Here is a 22,814-nt window from a genome sequence, read left to right as displayed (position 1 = left end):
GAAGAAGCTTAAAAAGGTAGTATTCTTAATTTGTTCACCATTTTCGATAGGCCTTGAACTTACAGTAATCAGAGATGGCACTAATGTTCACACACCAATGAGTTTCAGGAGATTTCTAACTCATGTTATTGGCATCCAAAGCCAATAACAATCTTAGTATCTTGATCCCTTGAGAAAATTTGGCCAGACAAGAAACAAATGGATATGAGGTTTTAAGTGTTGTTTGGGGCAAGGGAGGCCGTAATTATTATAATTGTAAGAGGAACTAGTTCTCCAGATTAATCTACCCAGATTGTCTCTGATCCGCATTTAAAACCCTCTCCCTCTCTCTCTCTCCCTCTCCACTCTTCTCTATAAAAAAAAATGACACATGAACTAATCAATATTGTAATAATTATATTCGTATTGTTTTTATTATATTTTATTTTCTATCCGTTTATATTCTAAAATTTTCAATCTTGCACCACTTGGGTAATTCCTTATGTTGATCTAAGTTTGGCTAAGCTTCTGTTTCTCAGATTTCCAGATTCTAATGGCATGCTATATCCTTGCCTTTGAGGTTGGAGAAGCAGGCTCTGAGAATATTGCTTGGGAGCAGAAGAAGAATTCCTCCCAGATTATCAGATCTTATGCCTTTGATGGATACCAGAAGCCGGAGAAGCGAGGTACTACTGCTGCCAATGCTCCTGGATTCTGGATTTTTAGCCCCCTGCAGCCCGAATTTTTATCACCTGCGGTTCCCCTGCCCGGTACGGTTCCCTAGTGCCTCTAATAAAAGGGGGGTAGACTCCACCCGGGACTGTGTGTTTGGTCAGGAGGTGGAATGGTCATTTTAACCCCCCTATGAGAGGAACCCCACAACCATACCGGTTAGCGAACCTCAGGGGATAAAGGTCCCTGCAGCCCAACTTTAAAATATAAACTGAGACTGGGTGACTAATACTTGACAGGAATCAAACACTAACAGTCTCACCTTTGAAGATGACCTATACCAAGATCAAGAATGGATGAACAAGTAAGCATCTTTTCTTGTCCTTGAAAGGAGAGAGATTCTTCCATTTTCCTTTGACGGGCATCATCTGTCTTCAGAAGTTGTTCTTGAAATCACTGATTCCGTTCTGGAATGGGAAAGATCAGGCAACTGGGGACGTCAGCATGTACTAATCACTACACCATACTCACCCCCACCCCTAGTTATAAAAGCTGAGTGAGAAGACGACCTCCTCCTCTCCCCCCCCCCCCCCTGCTAAGCTGCTTGATTCCACTGAAGAGTAAAGTGAAAACAAGAAGTGTTGTAGTAGCTATAAGAAATTAGTTCCCTCAGGGCTTGTTGAATGGGCATAAAAAATTTATAATTGAAAAACTGATCGATCAAAGCCCTCCATGCTACCTGCAAAACAGAGAATGGTCCACAGTTATTAACATCTAATAAATCTATCTTTACTGGATTTTTCAAGTGTGAGCTTTAATTGGTTAGTTATGCACCATCCATCCAAATTAAACCAATCTCTAACTTGTTTAGTACGCTCGATATCAGAAAAACTTTGAACAGTCTCGCAGAAAAGGCTGTAATGAGAATTGAACCTGTGAAGTAAATTATTTTAAAAAATACATATCAGAATCTTTCTATCCTGTCTAAGATGTTTTATGAAAACCAGTTACTCTCGAGTCTTGAAGCAACCACGAGTTAATACCAGTTACTCTCGAGTCTTAAAGCAACCACGAGTTATCTTGATTTTGAGCTGCCCATAAATATCCAGCGCCCTTCAAAGAGCAACAAACAAGGACTGTCCATTACACATTTACAACAGAAACCTTGGAGGATGCACATCATCCTCAAGGCCAACAATCTGCATTATAGGCCGCTTCATGTCTGAATCAAACTTAAGTCGTACCAGATACCAGCAGCAAGTTGCCTTTGATGATTGTTTTTCTAACTGAGCAAGTGGAAGAAGCGCAAGTCGATCCCATTCACTCACTTTCATCCTCACTTTGCTCCAAGTGCAAGTGATTCAAATTCTCTTCAAGTGGTGGAAGTCCATCTTCAGAATCATAATCAGACTCAGCATCTCCACTGAGATGCCCTGAGTCCTCTACAGCACCAGAACCTAAGCATAAACACCTTACAATATTTAAAATCCATGGAGTGCGCAATTCATGGCAGTCAGTCTAAGCCAGTAAGCAATTGAAATGGCACAACCACAAAAACGAACAAATACTTCACAACATCAGAAGACATACCATCTGCTTCTGCACGAGGTTGTGGAACTCTAGGGCTCTGAGAAAGCCAAGCATTTTGAACAGAAATAACATCAGTACTGTTTGCACATTCTGAATATGCCTTCAGCAGTTGCCTGCAAGGACAGAATGCACTGACAATAAATACAGCGCACAAACTATTCACATAGATTTGTGGATTGTAATGAACAAAAAAATTATATTTTGTGTCTCGTAGTCGATAATATCCAGCAACATGAGACACAAGCTGGAGGTTTATAGATAGATTTGTCAAACAGAATGTCCAGCAACATGCAACAAGAGCTGGAGGTTTATAGATGCCATGCCAAAGATCCCACACAGACCTTCTAGATCCAATTGGAGAAAACCATTGGATATTGCACCCAACAAAATCAAAATATTAAAGCAGAAAATTCAAATAGACGGGGTAATAACCATCCAGGAAGAGCAACTTTCTACCTCAGATGAGCTCGGCAGGATCCAAGAGTAGTTGGTCTCTACCTCACGCATATGTTTCCAAGTATGCAATATTCCAATTACAGATGATTATTACCATCAAAAAGACTGAAACAGTAGATACATTTCACTTTTTTTTATTTATATGCAACATACCTGTTTAGAGACAAGAATGCATGACCCCACTTAAATTTGCCCAGCAGCAGATTAGCTGTTTCCTCTTCTCCACTGTTGAAACATGTGATGGAAATGTTACAAAACAACATTATTCATGATGTATAGTATTTTTTCCCCAAGAAGCATAACAAATTAAATTATATTAAAGAAGTTGGTCAGGATATTATTTCATTCATTGCACTACTAGCCGAGGTGACAGTACCCAGCATGACAGCCTGAAATTTGTACATTGAACATCAAAGCCTTGGCTTTGAGCCTCACATCAAGACAAGCTTCAAGGTGTAATCCACAGACAAATCCTACAATGCTGGTCCTCATTAAAAACCATTAAACAGTTCGATATGTACAAATGAGAAGTGGGAAAGATAGGAAATCCCACACAAACAGCTATTGAAAATGTCATGAAAACACCTTTTCCAACCCTCATAAAATTTTCATGGCATTTAAACCCTTCTAGACTCCATAGCTACTGCCAAACATATTATATTCTCCTTGTTCCTATCACCAGATTTGCCCAAGGAGACCATTCTCCAAGACCAACATATGGTTGTTATGACCATTCAATCAGATGGCAAAGTTGTAGTTATAGTATGTGGCTTCCATCTCTTCTATTTGTGCACCACAGTAAGAATACAAGGGGTAAAAAACACTAATCATCATCTTCCACAGAACAAACTACAAACAATCAGGTTATGACTGAAAGCAGTTAATGAAGACAAGCAAGTTGAATTGACCTAAATCAGAATAATATGATAGCATCATCCCACTAAATGAAAAAATGCACAAATAAAATTTGATACCATATTATTAAAGCTGCTGATAATGCTTCCACACAAGACAGTTGACATGGCCGACCATAATTTACTGGATTTGCTGCCACCAACCATGGTACTGCAATTCATATCAACTTTTCAGATGTCTATTGCTAAAAAATTATAAATAAAAAAAACTAACTAGAGTGATCAACATTCTTCATATCGACTTTTCAGATGTCTATTGCTAAAAAATTATAAATAAATAAATAAACTAACTAAAGTGATCAACATTCTTACACTAGACCAGAAGATCACAAAATGGTCTAAACCAAGTATTGGCCACAATATAGAAAGAACCTGTTGAGATGGTGGGAGTTATAAAGGTATAGTCCCACATCGGTCATTTGAGACCTTGGATGTGTCTTCATATACCATTAGGTTATCTTCACCTAATAATATAAGCTTTTGGGTTGGACCTCCAAGTGGTATTTCGTGGGCTATCCCTCTTTATTTAACAGAACCCATTTGAAAGGATTCTAATGGGGAACTCATAATTGCATATGCTACTGTTATAATGCAAACAGAATAAAGTAGCATATAATATAGAATACATTATTTTATAAAGGTACCATAAATGGAATGCAGAGTCAAGTAAAACTGTGACAGTATGCAAAGATAAGCACATGGGATCAATCACTTTCCATATGAATGCTATCAAAATAAATCTTCAAAAACCTCCATGAGATCCCCCTTGAAATTATCCCAATAGTTCTTGCAAAAGGCATGTTACAGTCATCCAGGGGCCGGGATCAATCACCTTGCATATGAATGCCAAGTTCCACTTCCTTCTTCTGAAAATTAAACCATTGGTCATCTCACCCTCTATGTATTTGTACTCTAAACCTTCCAAAGTATGTTGAGCTAGAATGATTTCGATGCAGAAATTGCTAGAACATTTCACCAAGTGATTGCAAATGTCTTCCTGTTCTCCATAGCGATTGGAGGCTTCGACTTAATTGACTCACAGTCAAACTGGAGCCCAGGCACTAATGCAAGTAATGCCCAGGTTGAGTCTGATAACTATGACTAGGGTATGAACCTATTATTTATGTAGGATGGACCTAAGAGCTCCAAGAATGAGTACAAATATTTTATTAGGCATTAATTTTCTTAATAAAATGGTTGCCTTGCTTTTATAAAGTTTCATTTGTGTGTACTGGTATTAATTTTAGATATTTTGAAGCTTCATCTGAAATCCATAATTTCCATGGATTGCATGGACTTCTATGATTTTCAGAATTTCATGAAATCTGCTAAATGTTCAAAAAGTTTTGTACTTCCATGGGGAGTGGGGACCAGAGTCCATACCAAAGCTAATTTTTAGATATTCAAATCCAATTAAGGCATGGGTATCAGACCTCCTTGATATGGTGCACAACCATCAAACTGGGATGCATCATTTCACAATTGCCAAATCTGCATAGAGATCTCCTAGGTCAAAAATCAATTTACTAGATTGCACCCATTTGAGTTATCCATTTCTTATGGCTTGGAAGAACAATATTTGAATGTCACACTCTTCTTAGATAGGCTACATAAATGCAGGTATACCATGCCAAAACTTGAGATTTTCTTCCAAATTGATTGGGACCTTGCATGGAGTAAAGCCCTGGTTGATATGGTGTTTTATCCCAATACATTTGCATTTTCTTGAAATAAATTTTGGAATACTATTCTGACTGAATCAAGAGAAAATGACACATCATAAGCCCCATCTGACAGTAATATATACCAAGTATCTATAAATGGAGAAAAAAAATTCACAACTTGCAACAGAAACAGAAAACAAATAACAAATCCTTAAAATATATGTGAGGACTCCATACAGAGACGGGGAGCAGCACAGCGAAGCTTCACAAAGGGTACATCACTCAAGCGTGCCCATGAGCAATCCACCACAGCCAACCCTTTTCTCTTCATTAAGTTCTGGTCTTCCCTCGAGACACACTGATTCCCAACAGGGCTGGCAACAGACAAGAACCAAAAAAAAAACAGTAATTACAAGTCGAACTGATCGTTTCCATCATACCCATAAAGCAGCATTAGAGTAATCGTTAATCAACAGAATGTACGAAGAATAATATACCACTTATCTACAATATGCTAATTAAATTGCAGGGGCCTTTGCATATGCATAGTGCAAATGCTCATCAATCTGGCAGACCCATCTTGTTGGTCCCACCTGCAAGATCTCCTAGCCCAGAAATCAACCCCATTTTATGACTCCAACAAAAAAAAGTTCCGTTCTTTTAAATCGTGAAATGAAACCAGTGGCACTGTCTCAATAGAATATCAGATAGGCTGGGTATCAGGTGATCGATCCCCTTCTGCACAGACCAATGGTATTGTAAACACTTAAACCACAGTCCACCCTGGATATGATATGAGCAACTGCTGGCACCAATACCTACCGCATTAGATGCCTACACAAAAAGCTACTATCCAAATGATAGAAGCAGTAGCAGCGAATATGGCCTAAAAAAAAGGCCACAGTAACTTCAAGCTGACTATAAAACATGGATAGCTCATTTGTATGTATTCCGGCATCATCGTTCACTTGTTCATGAGGCGAATTCATTAAAGGAGGCTTAGTTACCAAGCAGAGTTGCTTGGCTCTCTGACTTGGTTCTACAACAGAAAATATGTACATGATGTTTACTGCCAGATACTTTGGATCACCAAATTAATGAACCTACACCGAAGTACTAAATACATGATTGCATTAATTGCATAATCTCAGTTTCAAATTGATGAGCAGTCAAGATAAGTATGTAAAGAAACCTCCAGGTGACATGCAATAACAACCTCAACTGTCACACCTAATGTAGTCCTAGATTGGTTGAGGACCAACTAGGAGCCAATCATCCAGGATTTGTTATGAACACGTGAATCGGCTAGGTCAAAGTAGAGTTTTTGGTGAAATTAGAGTTAGGGTTTGATGTATGGGGTATGTCAAGTCAAGATAGGGGAGTCTATCAGAGAAGGTCCTGAGATGTTTTGCTGGATGGAAGTGTGTAAACTTGAATGGGTAGCAAACTAGGTTTAGGGTTTCAAGTTTTTGAAAAGTGGAAACTGAAGGAATCTAGGTTTCAGGATGGGAATCTTGGCCAGAGGTTTGGATCAAGTATTCCTAGGGTTGAGAGGGAAATTCGATACAAGTTTGAGAGATTTCTAATGGCTGGTTTGGTTTGGTCTATGGAGATTTTAGGGTTTGGGAATGATGTTCAAAGATGGAGGGATACTAGGAATTGGGCGGTTTAGAAGATTAGAAGTAGAAGGGGGATGCTTCAATTCAAAGTTGTTGCAGAAAATCCTTGGCAGCAGCTTGAATACTTGAAGAACTTGAATAAAAATCAGCTCTTGAACTTGAACTTGAAGGAGAGCTTCAAAAGAACCACCCGGGCTTCACACCGCAAGGTGCCGATTGGATCAAACACCAATCCCACCAACGAACCACCCGGGCTTCCCACCTCAATGGGTCAATCGGATCAAACACCGATCTCACCAGCCTTGATTAAACACAAGACAAAAATCTTCAATGGAGAAAACGAGCAGCAAAAGCTTTTCATTAATATCAAAATTCGTGTTCAATGTTTGGCAGTTTGCCCACCTTACAACCTTATACAAAAGACTCAAAAATAGACTCCTACACTAAAAAGGTAAGGCCTCACCCAATAAAACTATGGAACTAAAACAACTAATCCCGTATGAAATCAAATTACCCATAGTTTAGGCCCATAAAAGTGGCCTATTACATGAAAACCCATGGGACCAAAGGCCCAACATGTATAGAACCCAACCCTAGACTTATTCCTAATAAAACAAGTCTATTTCAGTGATGAATCTGCATCAACAACATTTCCGCAAAGAATATTAGTAAGAAGTCTTTAAATAAATGAAAAGTTTCAGAGAAAGAATATTGACTTGGAACTAAACTGAGAAACTGTTAAGTTTAATTGCTGGAATTGCATCCATAGCCAAACATTCCACAAGCCAGAACAAAATGCATCAGGTTCTGTTTCACAACCACATATGTATACTCATACTGAAATTTATTTAGAACATATTCAATGATGTATTTTATATATCTAAACAGACAAAAAGAAAAAAATGAATAAATACTGAATCGCAACCATAAAGATCTGGTTGAAATCCATAATGCCCTAAAACCATTACTCATGAATCACAAAAGGTATGCAAAATATATTGAACACAGGGCAGATATACTAAATCACAATTGTAAAGGCCTCGCTGAAATCAATCAAATATACCTCAAAACAATGCCCCCAAAGCCATTACTCACACGCAACTCCTGCATGATCAATATTTTCTCAGTCACCAGCACTACCGCAACGAATGGAATGAACAAATAAACTACATAAACATACAAAAAGTCAGTGTGACTACCATCTTGCCTTAAAAATCACCAAAAGGTAAAACGGCTAATCCAGCATCAGTTTATATGTTTCATTTTTTTAAAGTAAAATTATGCAAATTTAGAAATTTAGTCACAAGGCTTCAGATGGTATCATAGTTCTATTGGTATATATGTTTGCCACCCATCACGTAACATAGAAATTCTTCATCTATGTTAGCGATGGTTAATAGTTCCTAACCCTCTCCTCTCAAAAGTGACTGTTTGGAAATAAGAGAGGGTAGTAATCTATCCCTCATATTTTTTTAACTCTATTAATATATCCATTTGAGATCCCTTTCTTTAAGCTACCCAAACCCACACACATATCCTGTATATGCCATGGAATTGGCCGATAACAAATGCAGAACAATAAGGGCTCATCTAAAACCCTAAGTGTAGCCTACAGGACTGGGAACTCGCCATCATCTCATCTAGTTGCACCTCTCACATGATTATGTCAGTATATCCACTTGGGACTCCCTGTTTTGCCAATTGCCTCGGAATAATCTCTCTAGGAACCCACAACATATTTTGGTCAATAAATAAATATGAAGATCTACCAATTCACTCTTGACCTTTCATCAACTAGCTATGACGTAGTTGTGCGTAAAAGTCTTAAGCAATTCTTTGTCCCATGTTCCCTATATTCCCTAATGCAGTTATTAATGAGCAATTCCTCGTCATAAGCATTGATACATGCAAATCTTCATGACTTGAGAGCATTCCAATTAGCTCTACATTAATAGGTAACAAACACAGATTTTCAAATAGTTCAAATTTATAGAAGTATAGGAAATAGTGAGAAAAGAATGGGACCAAAAAAAAAGGACAATTACAATGTTGGGGTGGAAATACTAGGTGTCAACTCTAGAAGATAATTTGATAAGCCTGTCTTCCCTTCATTTTCAGTGTCATCACAGTCCTTCCTTCTCATTATCTTTTTCTTTAATTTGTATTCGAATTTAAGAAAATACTCACAAAGAGTTGCATCTTAGTATCTGGTTATTATATACTTTTCAAGCTTCCACTGTTAGATGCAGGCAAAGTTTGAAGTATCGCTGATGCAGGACATTTTGGGGCTGCTCCTACTAGCCCTAGCTCAGGCCCAATTAGATACTCCAAGGGATACCATTTCAGGCCCAGGCCCAAGTCCTACCAGCCCTACATTTAGTTTTTTTATTTCAGTTTTCATTTTCATTTTTAGTGGTAGTGTGGTGGGCAGTTATAACTAAATTTCGGTAATTTCGACACTACAGAGACAAGATGGGCTTCCGAAATGAAAAAAGTTCAAATTTCGGCGAAATTTTGGTATATTTCGGCATATTTCGGTATATTTCATAGAAATACTGTGAATTGAACAGTATATTTTGGTACATTTCGGTAAATTTCGTAGAAATACTGTGTATTGAGTATTGAACTATTGACTATTATGAAGTTTATGAGTTATGACTTATGCACTTATGACTTTATGAGTTTAAACTTTAAAGTTTAAACTAAAGGCTACATTTGACTTTATTTTTGTTTCATTACTTTGTTTAAATTTCTTATTATGTCTTTTAGTACTTAAACAATATGTATTTAACTATTTTATACAACAGGGTCCGACCGTATACAGTCAATCAAGGGGGCAAACCAAAACACCACTTTGAGTTCATTTTTTTTGCAATATGAAGGTTTAAATGTGTTTATTTAGCTTAAATAAGGGTGTCCATGAAGTATCAGGCCTAGATATGGCCAAATACCCACCGAGATGGACTCCCAAAATATTGCAGAAAAAATGCAATATTTGGGCGAAATTTCCCCAAATTTCGGATATCTCGGTAGGCCCAAGATACCGAAATATCGCAAGATATAGTACTACGTTTATAACAACCCCATAGCAAGTATGTAGACATTTATTTTCTTTAAAAGGGCTACTGCAGCTTCTTTGAGGAGATGAATGATGGAATAGAGAAAAGAAAAAAAAAAAAGGATTCTGAATCTTCTTCTCCCCCCCCCCCCTTCTTCTATCTGGTTGCTCTCTCTCTAATTCTTTTCCTTCTTTAAATCCCAAATTCTGCTACTACATCTCCTGTCTTTGTTCTTTTCCCTGTTCTTGTAATCCACCCCATCATCTCTCATCTAGTCTGTTGAATTGTGAACTTATATGCCACAGGGGCATACTTGTAATTTTCTGTTTTTACTTAGTTATAAATCGAAGGCTTGGCTGGTCACTTAACCATCCAAGCATTTCAGTCCTACTCTTTCTTTTAACATGGTATCAGAGCTAACAGTTCTGACCTAAGTTTCGCACTAGATTTCCCCTTCACTTTCTCCCAAGCTTTCTCTATTTTGACCTAAAACAGCCCACCACCACCTACCGCCACCTTCTCCATCTTCCCTACAGCCCTTCTTCCCTCTCTCGGCTCTTCCTCATCCAGAAGGGCAGCACTAATGAGGTGATCTATTATGGATCTAGTTGCTGCCCTCCTCCTTACCTTGTTTCAAGAATGATTTGGTGATTTAAAGACCGACAGTTGCGGCCCAGCTTTTGCACTTGATTCTTAACTCTTCTTTGGAGATTGATTTCTTCCCTTGCATTGCATAATCAAGTCTCCCCTTATTGAAGATCAAGTACTGCAGTTATTGGAGAGCATCTGTCACAGTTTGAAGATCAGAACCTTTCTTTTCTTGCCCTTCCTGCGATTTCACACTAGGGTTTTCTTCCAAAACCCTGCAGGATCGATCTCAGTCATCTCTCTTCAGACCGGGCTGATTTTTGGAGGAACTACTTGACTACCCCAGAGAAGAACTCGATCCACCTTTCAGGCATTTCTGATCTCTGGTTTGAAAGTTCTCTGAAATCTCCTTTTTTGACCTAATTTTGAGAATTGGGTTTTTCTATTTGGCTCATCAGAAGTTGCTTATTTTTGGAGCACATCTCAACCATTCCAAGAAGAGAACTCGATCCAACTTTGAGCCTATTCTGACGGGCTATATTTGGTGATTTCTAGTAATCACCTCTATTTGGTCAATTTTCTCTCCTATCTGATCCTTGGTTCATTATGTCAGGTGTTACTACTGCATCTTTCAGGATCTGGTGACAGGGACGATGATTGGATGTGGTAAGGTGCAAAGTGGTCTCTATTTGCTTGAAGATGGTTTTCCTTCTCCTACTGCATTACCTTCTCAGGCTCATCAGCTCAACTCAGCTTCCTCTGATCTCCATCAGTGCCATTGTCATTTGGGGCATCCTCCTTTTGGCACTGTCTCTTCTTTTCCCGCAGTTAGTTAAACAATGTAATAGGGATGAGTTTTCTTGTGAGGTTTGTGTATTAGCCAAGCAAACTCGTTCCAGTTATTTTCCTTTAAATAAAAGAAGTCTTTCTCTGTTTTATTTGATTCATACTCATGTGTGGGGCCTTGCTCGTCGAGTATCTATTTCCTGTCATCGTTGGTTTGTTACTTTCATCGATTGCCATACTCGGACTACATGGGTGTATATGATGCAGCATAAAAGTGAGGTGTTCCGGTGTTTTCAGCTCTTCCATAAAATGGTTCAGACTCAGTTCAATGCAACTCTTAAAATTCTCCACAATGACAATGACGAGAATACTTTGAGGGTCAATTCCAAACTTATCTGGCTAACAATGGGATTCTTCATCAAACCAGTTGCATAGATACTCTAGCTCAGAATGGTGTGGCCGAAAGAAAAAATCGTCATCAGTTGGAAGTAGCTAGGGCTCTCATGTTTGCACGACATGTCCCCTCTCAGTATTGGAGTGATGCTGTACTTACCGCTGCCTACCTGATAAATCGCATGCCCTCTCATGTCTTGGACTCATGTGCTCTAGTTGAAGTTCTATAGGGATCCTCCTCCTTTATTATTCCCCCTAAGACTTTTGGTTGTGTTTGTTATGCTCGCAATCATCATTCTCATGGGAAGTTAGATCCCCAAGGTCTCAAGTGTATCTTTCTGGGCTATTCGACCACTCAGAAAGGATACAAGTGCTATCATCCTCCTACACGGTGTACCTTGATGACTATGGACATTATATTTCATGAGTCCTTAGCTTACTACTCATCGCCACCTCTTCAGGGGGAGTTCCTCGATACAAATAATGAAGATGTAGCGATTGTTGATCCTTTCCCTCTACATTCTCCTTCGCAGCCCATAGGTGATCTTCCTCAAGACGAGGCACCGGTTCAGATTTAGGGGGAGATTGGTTCAGATACTGTTCAAGTTCAGGGGGCCTAATCAAGGTTCAGTTAGGCGACAGGTTGAATGATTCCAGAAGCAAATTGATCACCCAGACCTTCAAGTCTATCGGAGCCGAACCAAGAACAAGCAAGTTGAGACCACTACCACTACGGCACCTTTACACATCCCATCGCCCTCCTTCGATGCAGAGCCTATAACTCCATCTGGTAACAATTCTACTCCTGAGCCTTCTCTTGAGTTAGCTATTGCTCTTCGTAAAGGTACTAGGACTTGTACTCTAACACCCCATATCTCATGTAGTCTTGTTTGATTCCCTTTCTCCTTCCTATTGTGTTTTTGTGTCTTCTCTTTCCTCTGTTCCTATTCCACAGAAGTGGCAGGAGGCTTTTGCAGATACAAAGTGGAATGCAGCTATGATGGAAGAAATGAAAGCTCCGGAAAAAAATGATACATGGGATCTTGTGGTTCTCTCTCCAGGCAAGAGACCAAGTCGGTTGTAAATGGGTCTTTGTGGTCAAGCAGAAGATGGATGGTACAGTGGATAGATATAAAGCAAGGCTAGTGGATGAAAGGTTCACTCAAAATTATGGAATCTACTACCAGGAAACCTTTGCACCAGTTGCCAAATTGAACATTGTTCGAGTCCTATTATCATGTTCTGTTAATCTAGGATGGGATCTACAACAGCTTGATGTCAAGAACACTTTTCTTCATGGAGAACTTGAGGAGGAGGTGTATATGGGTATTCCTCCAGGTTTTTCATGTGATAAAACTCATGGCAGAATTTGCAAACTGAAAGCATGCACTTTATGGGCTGAAGCAGTCTCCTAGGGCTTGGTTTGGTAGGTTTCATAAGACCAAGATTTTTGTAGGGTATAAACAGAGTAATGCCAATCATATCTTGTTTATTAAAAGATCCAGCGACAAGGTAACTATCCTTATAGTTTATGTTGACGATATTGTGGTGACCGGAAGTGATGATGATGAAATCTCCCGTCTTAAAAGTTTCTTAAGACGAGAGTTTGAAATAAAGGATTTAGGAAAATTAAGGTACTTTCTTGGGATTGAAGTTGCCCAGTGTTCAAAAGGCATCTTTCTCTCTCAAAGTAAGTACATCATTGACATTTTATCAGAGACTGGTTTGTTGGGCTGCCATCTTGCGATACACCTCTGGAAGCTACTACTTGACTCAAGGATAACGATGGTGAATCAGTTCATAAGGGCCGCTATCAGCGGCTGGTGGGAAAATTGATTTATCTCTCACATACACAGCCGGATATTGCCTTTGTAGTGAGTTTGGTAAGTCAATTTATGCATGACCCCTATTCCACTCATATGGAGGTTGTTCTTCGTATTCTTCATTATTTGAAGTCAGCTCCTGGAAAAAGGGGTTAATCTGTCCCCTCATGATCATCTTCGTATTGAAGCCTACACAGATGCTGACTGGGGTGGATCCCTTGATCGAATATCTACATCAAGGTATGCTATATTTGTAGGCGGTAATCTTGTCAAGTGGCGTAGCAAGAAGCAAAATGTGGTGGCAAGGTCTAGTACTGAAGCAGAGTTCCTTGCTATGGCACAAGGGATCTGTGAATTACTGTGGCTCAAAGGCTTTAACCAAGAGATTGGCGTTCATGTTCGTCTTCCAATGATGTTATACTGTAATAACAAGGTAGCAATTAGCATTGCTCATAACCCAGTACAACATGATCGTATCAAGCATGTGGAGATTGACAGACATTTCATCAAGGAGAAACTAGATAATAGACTAATTTGTGTACCCTTTGTGAAGTCAGACGATCAGTTAGCTGATGTTTTCACTAAGAGACTGGGTGGAAAGTTTTTTCATCCTAATTTGTTCAAGTTGGGCATGTGTGACATCTATGCACCAACTTGAGGGGGAGTGTTGCATTGTGAACTTATATGCCACAGGGGCTTACTTGTAATACTTATATGCCATGGGCGCATACTTGTAATTTTCTATTTTTACTTTGTTATAAATAGAAGGCTTGGCTGGTCACTTAACCATCCAAGCATTTCAGTCCTACTCCTTTTAACACGGTCATTACCACTGACAACTGAGCTAATGGAATTGGCATTCGTAATTTTTCCCCCCTTTTTAAGGGGATAGGGGGCTAGTTCCTTATTGTTCTTGTTAATGATTTCTATAGGCAATGACCTAATTTCTTTTTATCATTGGAACAAAAGCAGTTGATTGGGTTATTATGATTATTCTGTTGGGTGTAATTTTGGACAGTGGACACGATACGCTTGGTGGATCAATATGTAACACATTACTTGCATGAGCATGTTACAAGTTTCTCATCTCTCTTCCTTTCCTATGATGTGGGAAGAAGATTGATTAGCTATTAGTGGAGGATTGTCACAGTTGTCGGTGATTCTATACACTAAGATTCTTGGATTTCACCTCATACCTTGAAAATTTGGGGTCATGCAATCAGAAGGGTATGGATACTTGGAAGAGAGCTGCCCCTCACTACTTTCTGAGCTGTTGGCAACAATTGCAATTCAAGAATGAAAATGACAGACTCGATGGAGCTTTCTCTCTTGCTTGCGTGAAACTCTCTCTCCCTCTCTCTTCTTTATTCTTCTTCTCTCCTTCTACTTCTTTATAATTCTCTTTCTCTAATTCTGCTTCTTTTCTTTATCTATCCTCCCCACCCCATGATTTCTGAAATCAGTACTTACTCTCTTTATTCTCTTTTTTTTTTTTCTTACATGTAATCTGTTAACAGGACATGCCTACTATATTGAGGTAAGAGACATCTTGCTTACTGTCCTATTACACTTTAAAATAGAACTTGTTTGTTATCACCTTGCTCTTCTTTCTAGATTATATTCCTTGCTTGTAATGAGTACTCTACATTAAAATTGCTGCTGTAACATTTAAGTTGGTCGATTCATATACTGCTGTAGCATTGCAATTTTCAAATTCTCGAACGTTCCTGCATAACAATTTGACTGAATGCTGCCTGATACTGATTCCTAAGTTATCTAATTGGTTCGTTGCTGAATCGAACATATTTAACCCTAAATGTATGCTGTTCATTGTCTTTATAACTGTTTCTTTATCATGCATGCATGTTATGTATGTTGCTGACAGTCCAAATTAGACAGCCTTTTAGAGTTGGTTTGCGTCAACCTTAGGTTAGCATTGTTAATTTTATAGGAGAATCTAGCTTCTAGGTTTCATCCTACATCAATTCTAGTATCAGAGCCTGAGTTTGGTTTTCTGGTTGCTGCTGGTTCATATTCCCTAGTGAGTTTGATCACCTTTGCATGCCTTTACGTAGTGGCCGTGATTACCAAAGCATGTCTACCCCTCCCGATACCCAAATTTCACCTGAACAGTGGGCAAGGTTGCTTCAACAAAATGAAGAGACCTTGAAGACTTTCCAAGCTAATCAAGAATTGCTTAAAGCTGCCCATGTAGAGTTGGTTGCTAGTAGGACAGAACGGATAGCACAAGCTACTAGCCTCCAAGCCATTGACCAATATGACCAAGCCATTACAATGAGACTTGCTGCCGTAAAGACATCCGTCCTAAACTCAGACGGACAGCAAGGTTACAATACTCATGATACTGGACATAGGGCAGAAACTCCTAATCTAGGAAATCATGTCAAGCATGAGCGTCACAACCACTTTAAAGGTTAAAACAAAATGGGAGATAATTTCCAAGGCAATGGGCATGGCAGAGGTAGAGGTAGAGGTCGAGGACCACGAGTCCCAAGACAATTTTTCCCTTATGGAGATGAGGATGGTTTTGATCAATTAGATAGAGGTTGGGATGTTAGGAAAATGGTTAAATTAGAAGTTTCCTCATATGATGGCCAGATAGATGCCAAGGTCCTGCTCGATTGGATTAAGCAGATGGATAGGTACTTTGACTTCTATGATATGACTAAAGAGCTCTGCTTCAGATTTGCTAAAATGAAGCTTACCAGAGCTGCCCAAGACTTCTACACAAAATTAGAGTACCAAGACGATAGTCTAGGACATGAGCCACTTACAACTTGGTTTGAAATGCAGGAAAGGATCAAGAGGGAATTTTTGTCTATCACCTATAGGCTACAACTGTTAAAGGACATGAACACCCTGAAGCAAGGGAAAATGTTTGTGACTGAGTACATGGGCAAGTTTAATGAATTAAAAATTAGAAGCCGTACTCAAGAGGATGTTGAGCAAACACTCTCCAGATTTCTTACTGGATTCAACTCTGACATCCAGTCACGCATGGCACCCCATTTGATGCGAGATGTCCATCAAGCTTTCTGGACAGCCCTCGAACTAGAAGCATCAATGAGGACTTTTTCTCAAAAAAAGAGCAAGGTGATAACAAACAAGTTTTCTTTTAAAGTATAACAGGAGAGTAAGCAAGATGTCTCTTACCTCAATTCAGTAGGCATGTCCTGTTAACAAATTACATGTAAAAAGAAAAAAAGACAATAAAGAGAGTAAGTACTGATTTCAGAAATCATAGGGTGAGGAGGATAGATAAAGAAAAGAAGCAGAATTAGAGAGAGAGAATTATAAAGAAGTAGAAGACGGAAAGAAGAAGAATAAAGAAGAAATAAAGGAGAAGAGTGAGGGAGAGAGTTTCACGCAAGCAAGAGAGGAAGCTCCATCGAGTCTGTCATTTTCACTCTTCAATTGCAATTGTTGCCAACAGCTCAAAAAGCAGTGAGGGGCAGCTCTCTTCCAAATATCCATACCCTTCTAACTGCATGACCCCAAATTTTCAAGGTATGAGGTGAAATCCAAGAATCTCAGTGTATAGAATCACTGACAACTATTACAATCCTCCACTAATAGCTAATCAATCTTCTTCCCACATCCCAAGAAAGGAAGAGAGAAGAGAAACTTGTAACATGTTCATGCAAATAACATGTTACATATTGATCCACCAAGCGTATCATGTCCATTGTCCAAAATTACACCCAATAGGATAATCAATAATCATAACAACCCAATGAACTTCTTTTGTTCCAATGATAAAAAGAAATTAGGTAATTGCTTATAGAAATCATTAACAAGAACAGTAAAGGAACCAGCCCCCAGTCCCCTTACAAAGGGGGGGGAAATTATGAACGCCAGTTCCATTAGCTCAGTTGTCAATGGCAATGACCAGATGGGAGATGATGCGGTGGATTACAAAAACAGGGAGAAGAACAAAGACAGGAGATGTAGTAGCAGAATTTGGGATTTAAAGAAGGAAAAGAATTAAAGAGAGAGAAGCAAATAGAAGAAAAGGGGGGGGGGAAGAGAAGAAGATTCAGAATCCTTTTTTTTTTTTTTCTCTATTCCATCATTCATCTCCTCAAAAAGGCCACAGTAACCCTTTTAAAGAAAATAAATGTCTACATACTTGCTGTGGGGTGGTTATAACTGCCCACCACATTACCACTAAAAATGAAAACTGAAATAAAACTACTACACTGCAATAACTGAAATAAAAAACTAAATGCAGGGCCGGTAGGACTTGGGCCTGGGCTTGAGATGGTATCTCTTGGAGTAACTAATTGGGCCTGAGGTAGGGCTAGTAGAAGCAGCACCAAAATGTCTTGCGACAATCGCAGTATTGGTAAGTCAATTTAAGGGATGCTCTGCAGATGTATTCAAATATATGAAAGTAGGTTCACTAGAAATTTCAAGATGCACATGGAAACTCTTGGGAAACATATTCAACTGTTTTGAATATCCTTAAATTGCTAGCTTTAAAGCAAATTTGATTAGAAATAAGATACAAATGACAATTTGTACTTTCGCTACCTATAAACAGATTTGCTGATCTATGCATGGATCCAAAGAAAACATTAGCACTTGATTGCAATTACTTATTGGAGCAAAACCCACGCAGATGAATTTATAAACTACTTTTCTTGAACAAAAACAAGGATAATATGAGATTTAATGAAATAAAATCAAATTTAGAAAGGACCTATAGAATTTAGCCACACCAAGTTCCACCAAACCACAATGGTACTTTGAGCCATCTTACTTGAATATTCCTCTCGACTCTTAAGTAATGAACAGTATCACTCATAATATACTGCATTGGTATTAACTTAACTGATTCTGTTGATACTAAAAAAAACTCCTGGTTTCCTGGTTAATATTATACTGTGTAGGTGGAAAACCAGATGCTTATCAGACTTCCCCATAGGATGTGTATATATTTGTTATACCTGGATGCAGGTAAAATGCTCCTAAAGAAATACCTGTGTGTACTTATTTCAGAATGTTCTCATGTAAATGAATAAAATAGAGAGAAGATAAAAGTACGAAACAATCACACTAAACACAACAAGAGAATCAAACTTATGCATCCAAACCAAAAAGATTCTGCAACACCACAATGGATCAGGTACTTTCTTTCAGCAATCCAAATCTTGAAAGCTTGCGCCCTGTGCATTTTTTTGCATCACATTGTCCAAAATCCTGAATCAACAATATGCTATCAGTCTACATCCTTTGATTTCCTGTTGTATTAACTTAAGATATGATAGTTTCAAGAGTCAAAAGTAGTCCAATAACAGTCCCATGTCCCTGACATACATATGGCAATCAACACTGTTCCATTAGAAGAATAATCTAAGAATCTCCAGTCAATTGACACCTGTTGGATTGGCTGTAATTTGAGTCTCAAATTGATAAGATATCGCTTCCCCATGCAAAATCACTTTCTGGTCTTCTTAAGACCTAATTATGTCATCAGAACTAGATAATGAAGAAAATTTAAGAATTCTTAATATCATGATTTTCAGCAATATCAAATGCAACAGCTGACTGATTGACAGGACCACAGAGTCAATAAGGACTGGATATGGTAGGGACATGGGACTAGTTCAGTGGAAAATATCAACATGTCTATCAAAGAATTCCTCTTGATATATCATCCATGCAGATGTATAGAACATACCCACATTGCAAGCTGAACTTTTGGAACTGGAGACTCTTCTTCATTTGCTGCATCTGTTCAGAAACTTGTCAGACAATCATCTTAGCAAATTCTTGGACAAAAGTTAAAAGCAGAAAATTAACAATGAGCACTGCTGGCAGCCCGACAGATATATGAAGCTTGAGTGCTTATTTGAAAAGCATATATACCGAAAATAAAAAATAAATAAAAAAATTGAACAACTGGGTAGTCTAAGACTCCCAACCAATTTAACTGAAGGGTATTCGAATATTCAAGAGGGGTGGCATTCACCTTTTGGTTGTTGCATCACTTCTTAAATAATTTTATAATATATTAGCTATTGGTTTCTCTTTTTTCCCTTCTGTTGGTACTCTTTTGCTTTATGACAAAAATATTAAGGGGCAATTAATGGATTATTGAAGAACTTCTACAGGACTTTTGTTTGGTTACTTATGAGCTAGAGATTGCCTAGAAATTAGGGTAGACACCTTGGAAATTCATTTAGTAATTTAGTAAACTAATTGTAAGGAAGATTTTATAGGGGTTTTTAGTGTTTTAGCCAAGATACGTATACAAAAACATGGAGCTGCAGTGTATCCTAACTACTGGGAATTCAATTTATCTTCTAATAAAAGAAAAGGGTTTAGTTTCTGTCTCTTGTGCTACTTCTTGTTGGAGGGGTATCCTAAGGAATTTGCATCAGGTGGTGACATTGTGAACTCCCCAGACCCAGCAGTGGTAAGGCTGTGTACATTATGACCCTCCCCAGACCCCACAGTGGCGGGAGCCTTGTGAACTGGGTATGGCTGTTGGTTGCGGGTTCAAAACTTGGAAACAGCCTCCCTTGCGAAGGGGGTAAGGCTGCATACATTTGCCCCTCCCAGATCCTGCAGTAGCAGGAGCCTCGTGCACTGGGGCGCTCTTTGTTCTTGTTTAGCAGGAGAAGTTTGTAATTAATTAAATTAGTGGCATAATGCTAATGGATTCTGCCCATGGGGTCTTGATTAGTGTATACTGTCGAGGCATCAGTGCTTAGTTACCACCTTGGCACGCCCAGGCTTTTTCTTGGGTCCAAGGCAGCAAGAATTATATTCTATGCATTGTTATTTATATGTTGATTTTCTCCTATTATGCCATTACTAGCAAAATTATATCATATTGCATAGATATGGCTTTTATTTTGCACATAAGCACAATTATATAAAATTCTCATTGTTGTATTACATACGGTCATATACTGCACAGCTAGGACTAGGCAGGCACCTTGTTGCCTAGGCACCCCCCCCTTCCAATGCCTTCGGTCACCTAGTCGCCTTGACAACTAAATTATGCATGTCATGTGTTGATTTCCTGGTCAATTCCTGGAGTTTCCTATCTCTGTGTCTGTATTTGCCTTTTATTTCTGTCAAGACCTGCTAATACCCTCCATTCATGAGCAGTGTTTCTGACCTATGTAAAGGGCGTACCCAGTGCACGAGGCTCCCACCACTGCGGGATCTAAGGAGGGTCATAATGTACGCAGCCATACCCTTGCTTTCGCAGAGAGGCTATTTTCAGATGTTTCTGACCTATGTACCATCCGAATTACCACCCACCCCTTACGACATCCAACCTTTCCACTTACATTTCCTATCAGCTGAATGCCACCAACCCTGGATATTGCAAACCCCCAAACATTCCCAAAACCCTGATTTCTTCAAGGAAAACAGCCACCACCCCTCAGCCTCAGGCAATGCACTTGACCTATCAACTTGTGTTTATTATATATTAGATGCAGTTAAACTACCAATGTAGTGGAGTCATTGTTGTCCTCAATCTTACCCCCTATGTTAGCCTACTGCACTGGGAATCACTTCCAACAAAATTCAGAAGATTGGAGTTGATGCCATTTATATGGATAACTTCCGAGTTTATAAATAAGTGGGGACTCCACATTTAACATTATGAGAAGCAAATAATAACAAAACATACACAACTAATAATACAACACAAGGAAAAAGGGGGAACGGTGTTACCTTGATCTTCTGGGATACATCCATCATGATAATACTCACTGTATAAGGCAATAACAACAGTATTAAAACAAGACCCAAAACAACAACAAAAAATTGTGTACTTGCAGTAGTAATAACAATGAAAATAACAGAAATCGACCATCTTTTCATTCCGAGTGATGTAAACGTCACTTGAAAAACTTGGAAACAAAGGAGAGGAACTTCTAATTACATCAAAAAATAAAATAAAAAAATAATTGGAAATCATCGTTTAGATAAAACGATTCTTGTTTATGCGGATTAAGAATGCTTATGATAACTACTCCGAAACAAAGTGATGATGGTTACCTGCAGAGGCTAAAAGAACGGTTTTGCTTTTAAGGAATTACCGTGAATGATCCCGGCTACTACTGGCCTGTCCCCGATGGGAGTGGTGGTTTCTGATTCGCTTCGGCTTGCCGTGACCCATTTTGGAGAAGAATGTTGAAGTGTGACACAGGAGATGCTAACCACTAACCACGCAGGGCTTAAAACTTAAATACTTTACTGTATAAGGGTTTCACTATCATGCACCAGAGAGCAGTTTAACGGTCGTTTAGTTTAGGGCTTAAAAGGGCCGCCCCGGCTTGGATTTGGTCTATGGGGCGGTGAACCGAACAGGACACTTTTAACAATGGGCCCCCAACCGTTGGACTTATGGGCCTGAGATAATGTTGGATGGGCACACTTACCTCTTCTTGGGCTGTTTGAGAAAAAGTACTCCCAGCCCAATTTATGGGTCCATTCCAGTGTTGGCTGGGGTTTAGTACTAAGACCACAAGATAAATACTATAACGTGTACAGCCTGATAGAAGAGAGAGAGAGAGAGAGAAAGAGTGTGTGTGGTTCCGGTTTAAATGATTCAGTTTGGCTCATGATGTGATAGACAAAAACTGAAATCGAACCGATTACTAAAATTGATTTCAAGTTCTAATTGGTTTCGGCGAATTCATATGTCATCAATTCCGGTTGCACAGTATATTATCAGTTAAAATCCGTTTGTTGTTGGTTTTTTGTTCGGTTTCTAATCGGTATTATTTAGTTTAATTGGTTTGTTTTTTCGTTCATAATTGATTCTAATCGGTTTATTGGTTTAAAACCATTATAACTATATTAGAATAGTAACTTAACGGTTTACAATTGAACCAAACCATTTTTTGACAATTATAAATTTTGAAATCAAATTAAATAATAATCGATTTACCATTTCCGGTTTGAGCGTTTTTACATGGTTTTTCGGTTTGAAATTAACACTCTAGTATGGGGGGGGGGGAACAACTCTTAAGGATGAAAGATCCCTGCAAATGGACCCGGATCCTCTACGTCATTATTGTAACCTTTAGGTTCAACTCCTCAAATCTTTTTTAACAACTTAAACACCTTCACATCATCAGGCTTTGAGAATGGGTCCTTATATCCCTTCCCTCTGTTAGCATTGTTTAGGTATTTCTTCTTAAATCAACAAATGTTGTCCCTCAACTGAGTTTTTAAATTGATTTTTTGACGAAACTTTGAAATGCAACCATGTCAACAT

General features: G+C 38.8%; 1 protein-coding gene and 1 long non-coding RNA gene across 3 annotated transcripts; both read right to left on the bottom strand.

The window, feature by feature from the left end:
- Positions 1–1,771: 1,771 nt before the first annotated feature.
- LOC122648844 (18S rRNA aminocarboxypropyltransferase) lies at positions 1,772–21,768 on the bottom strand. 2 transcript variants are annotated; one of them, XM_043842110.1, is made up of 10 exons: positions 21,631–21,768; positions 21,263–21,300; positions 19,248–19,294; positions 18,701–18,766; positions 7,958–7,998; positions 5,513–5,649; positions 3,672–3,762; positions 2,851–2,922; positions 2,242–2,354; positions 1,772–2,108 (listed from the first exon to the last, which is right to left on the bottom strand). In XM_043842110.1, exons 1-10 carry the CDS (start codon positions 21,708–21,710, stop codon positions 1,972–1,974), a joined length of 822 nt encoding a protein of 273 aa, XP_043698045.1. In that variant the 5' UTR covers positions 21,711–21,768; the 3' UTR covers positions 1,772–1,971. The 2 variants fall into 2 exon arrangements, with proteins under 2 accessions (XP_043698045.1, XP_043698044.1); XM_043842109.1 differs by having other exon boundaries at positions 19,248–19,300; positions 21,631–21,767.
- Positions 8,166–8,574, bottom strand: LOC122648845. Its single transcript, XR_006331137.1, has 2 exons — positions 8,258–8,574; positions 8,166–8,202 (listed from the first exon to the last, which is right to left on the bottom strand). It is a non-coding gene; the product is annotated as an uncharacterized LOC122648845 (long non-coding RNA).
- Positions 21,769–22,814: the final 1,046 nt, after the last annotated feature.

Source organism: Telopea speciosissima, chromosome 1 (assembly GCF_018873765.1).
Source record: "Telopea speciosissima isolate NSW1024214 ecotype Mountain lineage chromosome 1, Tspe_v1, whole genome shotgun sequence".
Lineage (NCBI taxonomy): Eukaryota > Viridiplantae > Streptophyta > Magnoliopsida > Proteales > Proteaceae > Telopea > Telopea speciosissima.
This window is presented reverse-complemented; position numbering and strand designations above follow the sequence as displayed.

Bases quoted from the DNA above. Each gene is read 5' to 3' on its own strand.
- LOC122648844 (XM_043842109.1), bottom strand. From the start codon at position 21,710: ATGGGTCACGGCAAGCCGAAGCGAATCAGAAACCACCACTCCCATCGG. The intron at 7,999-18,700 runs GAAAGTACCTGA...TTGATCATGCAG, and splicing joins CAAGATTTGGATTGCTGAAA to GAGTTGCGTGTGAGTAATGG. The intron at 2,109-2,241 runs GTATGTCTTCTG...GTTTATGCTTAG, and splicing joins ACCTCGTGCAGAAGCAGATG to GTTCTGGTGCTGTAGAGGAC.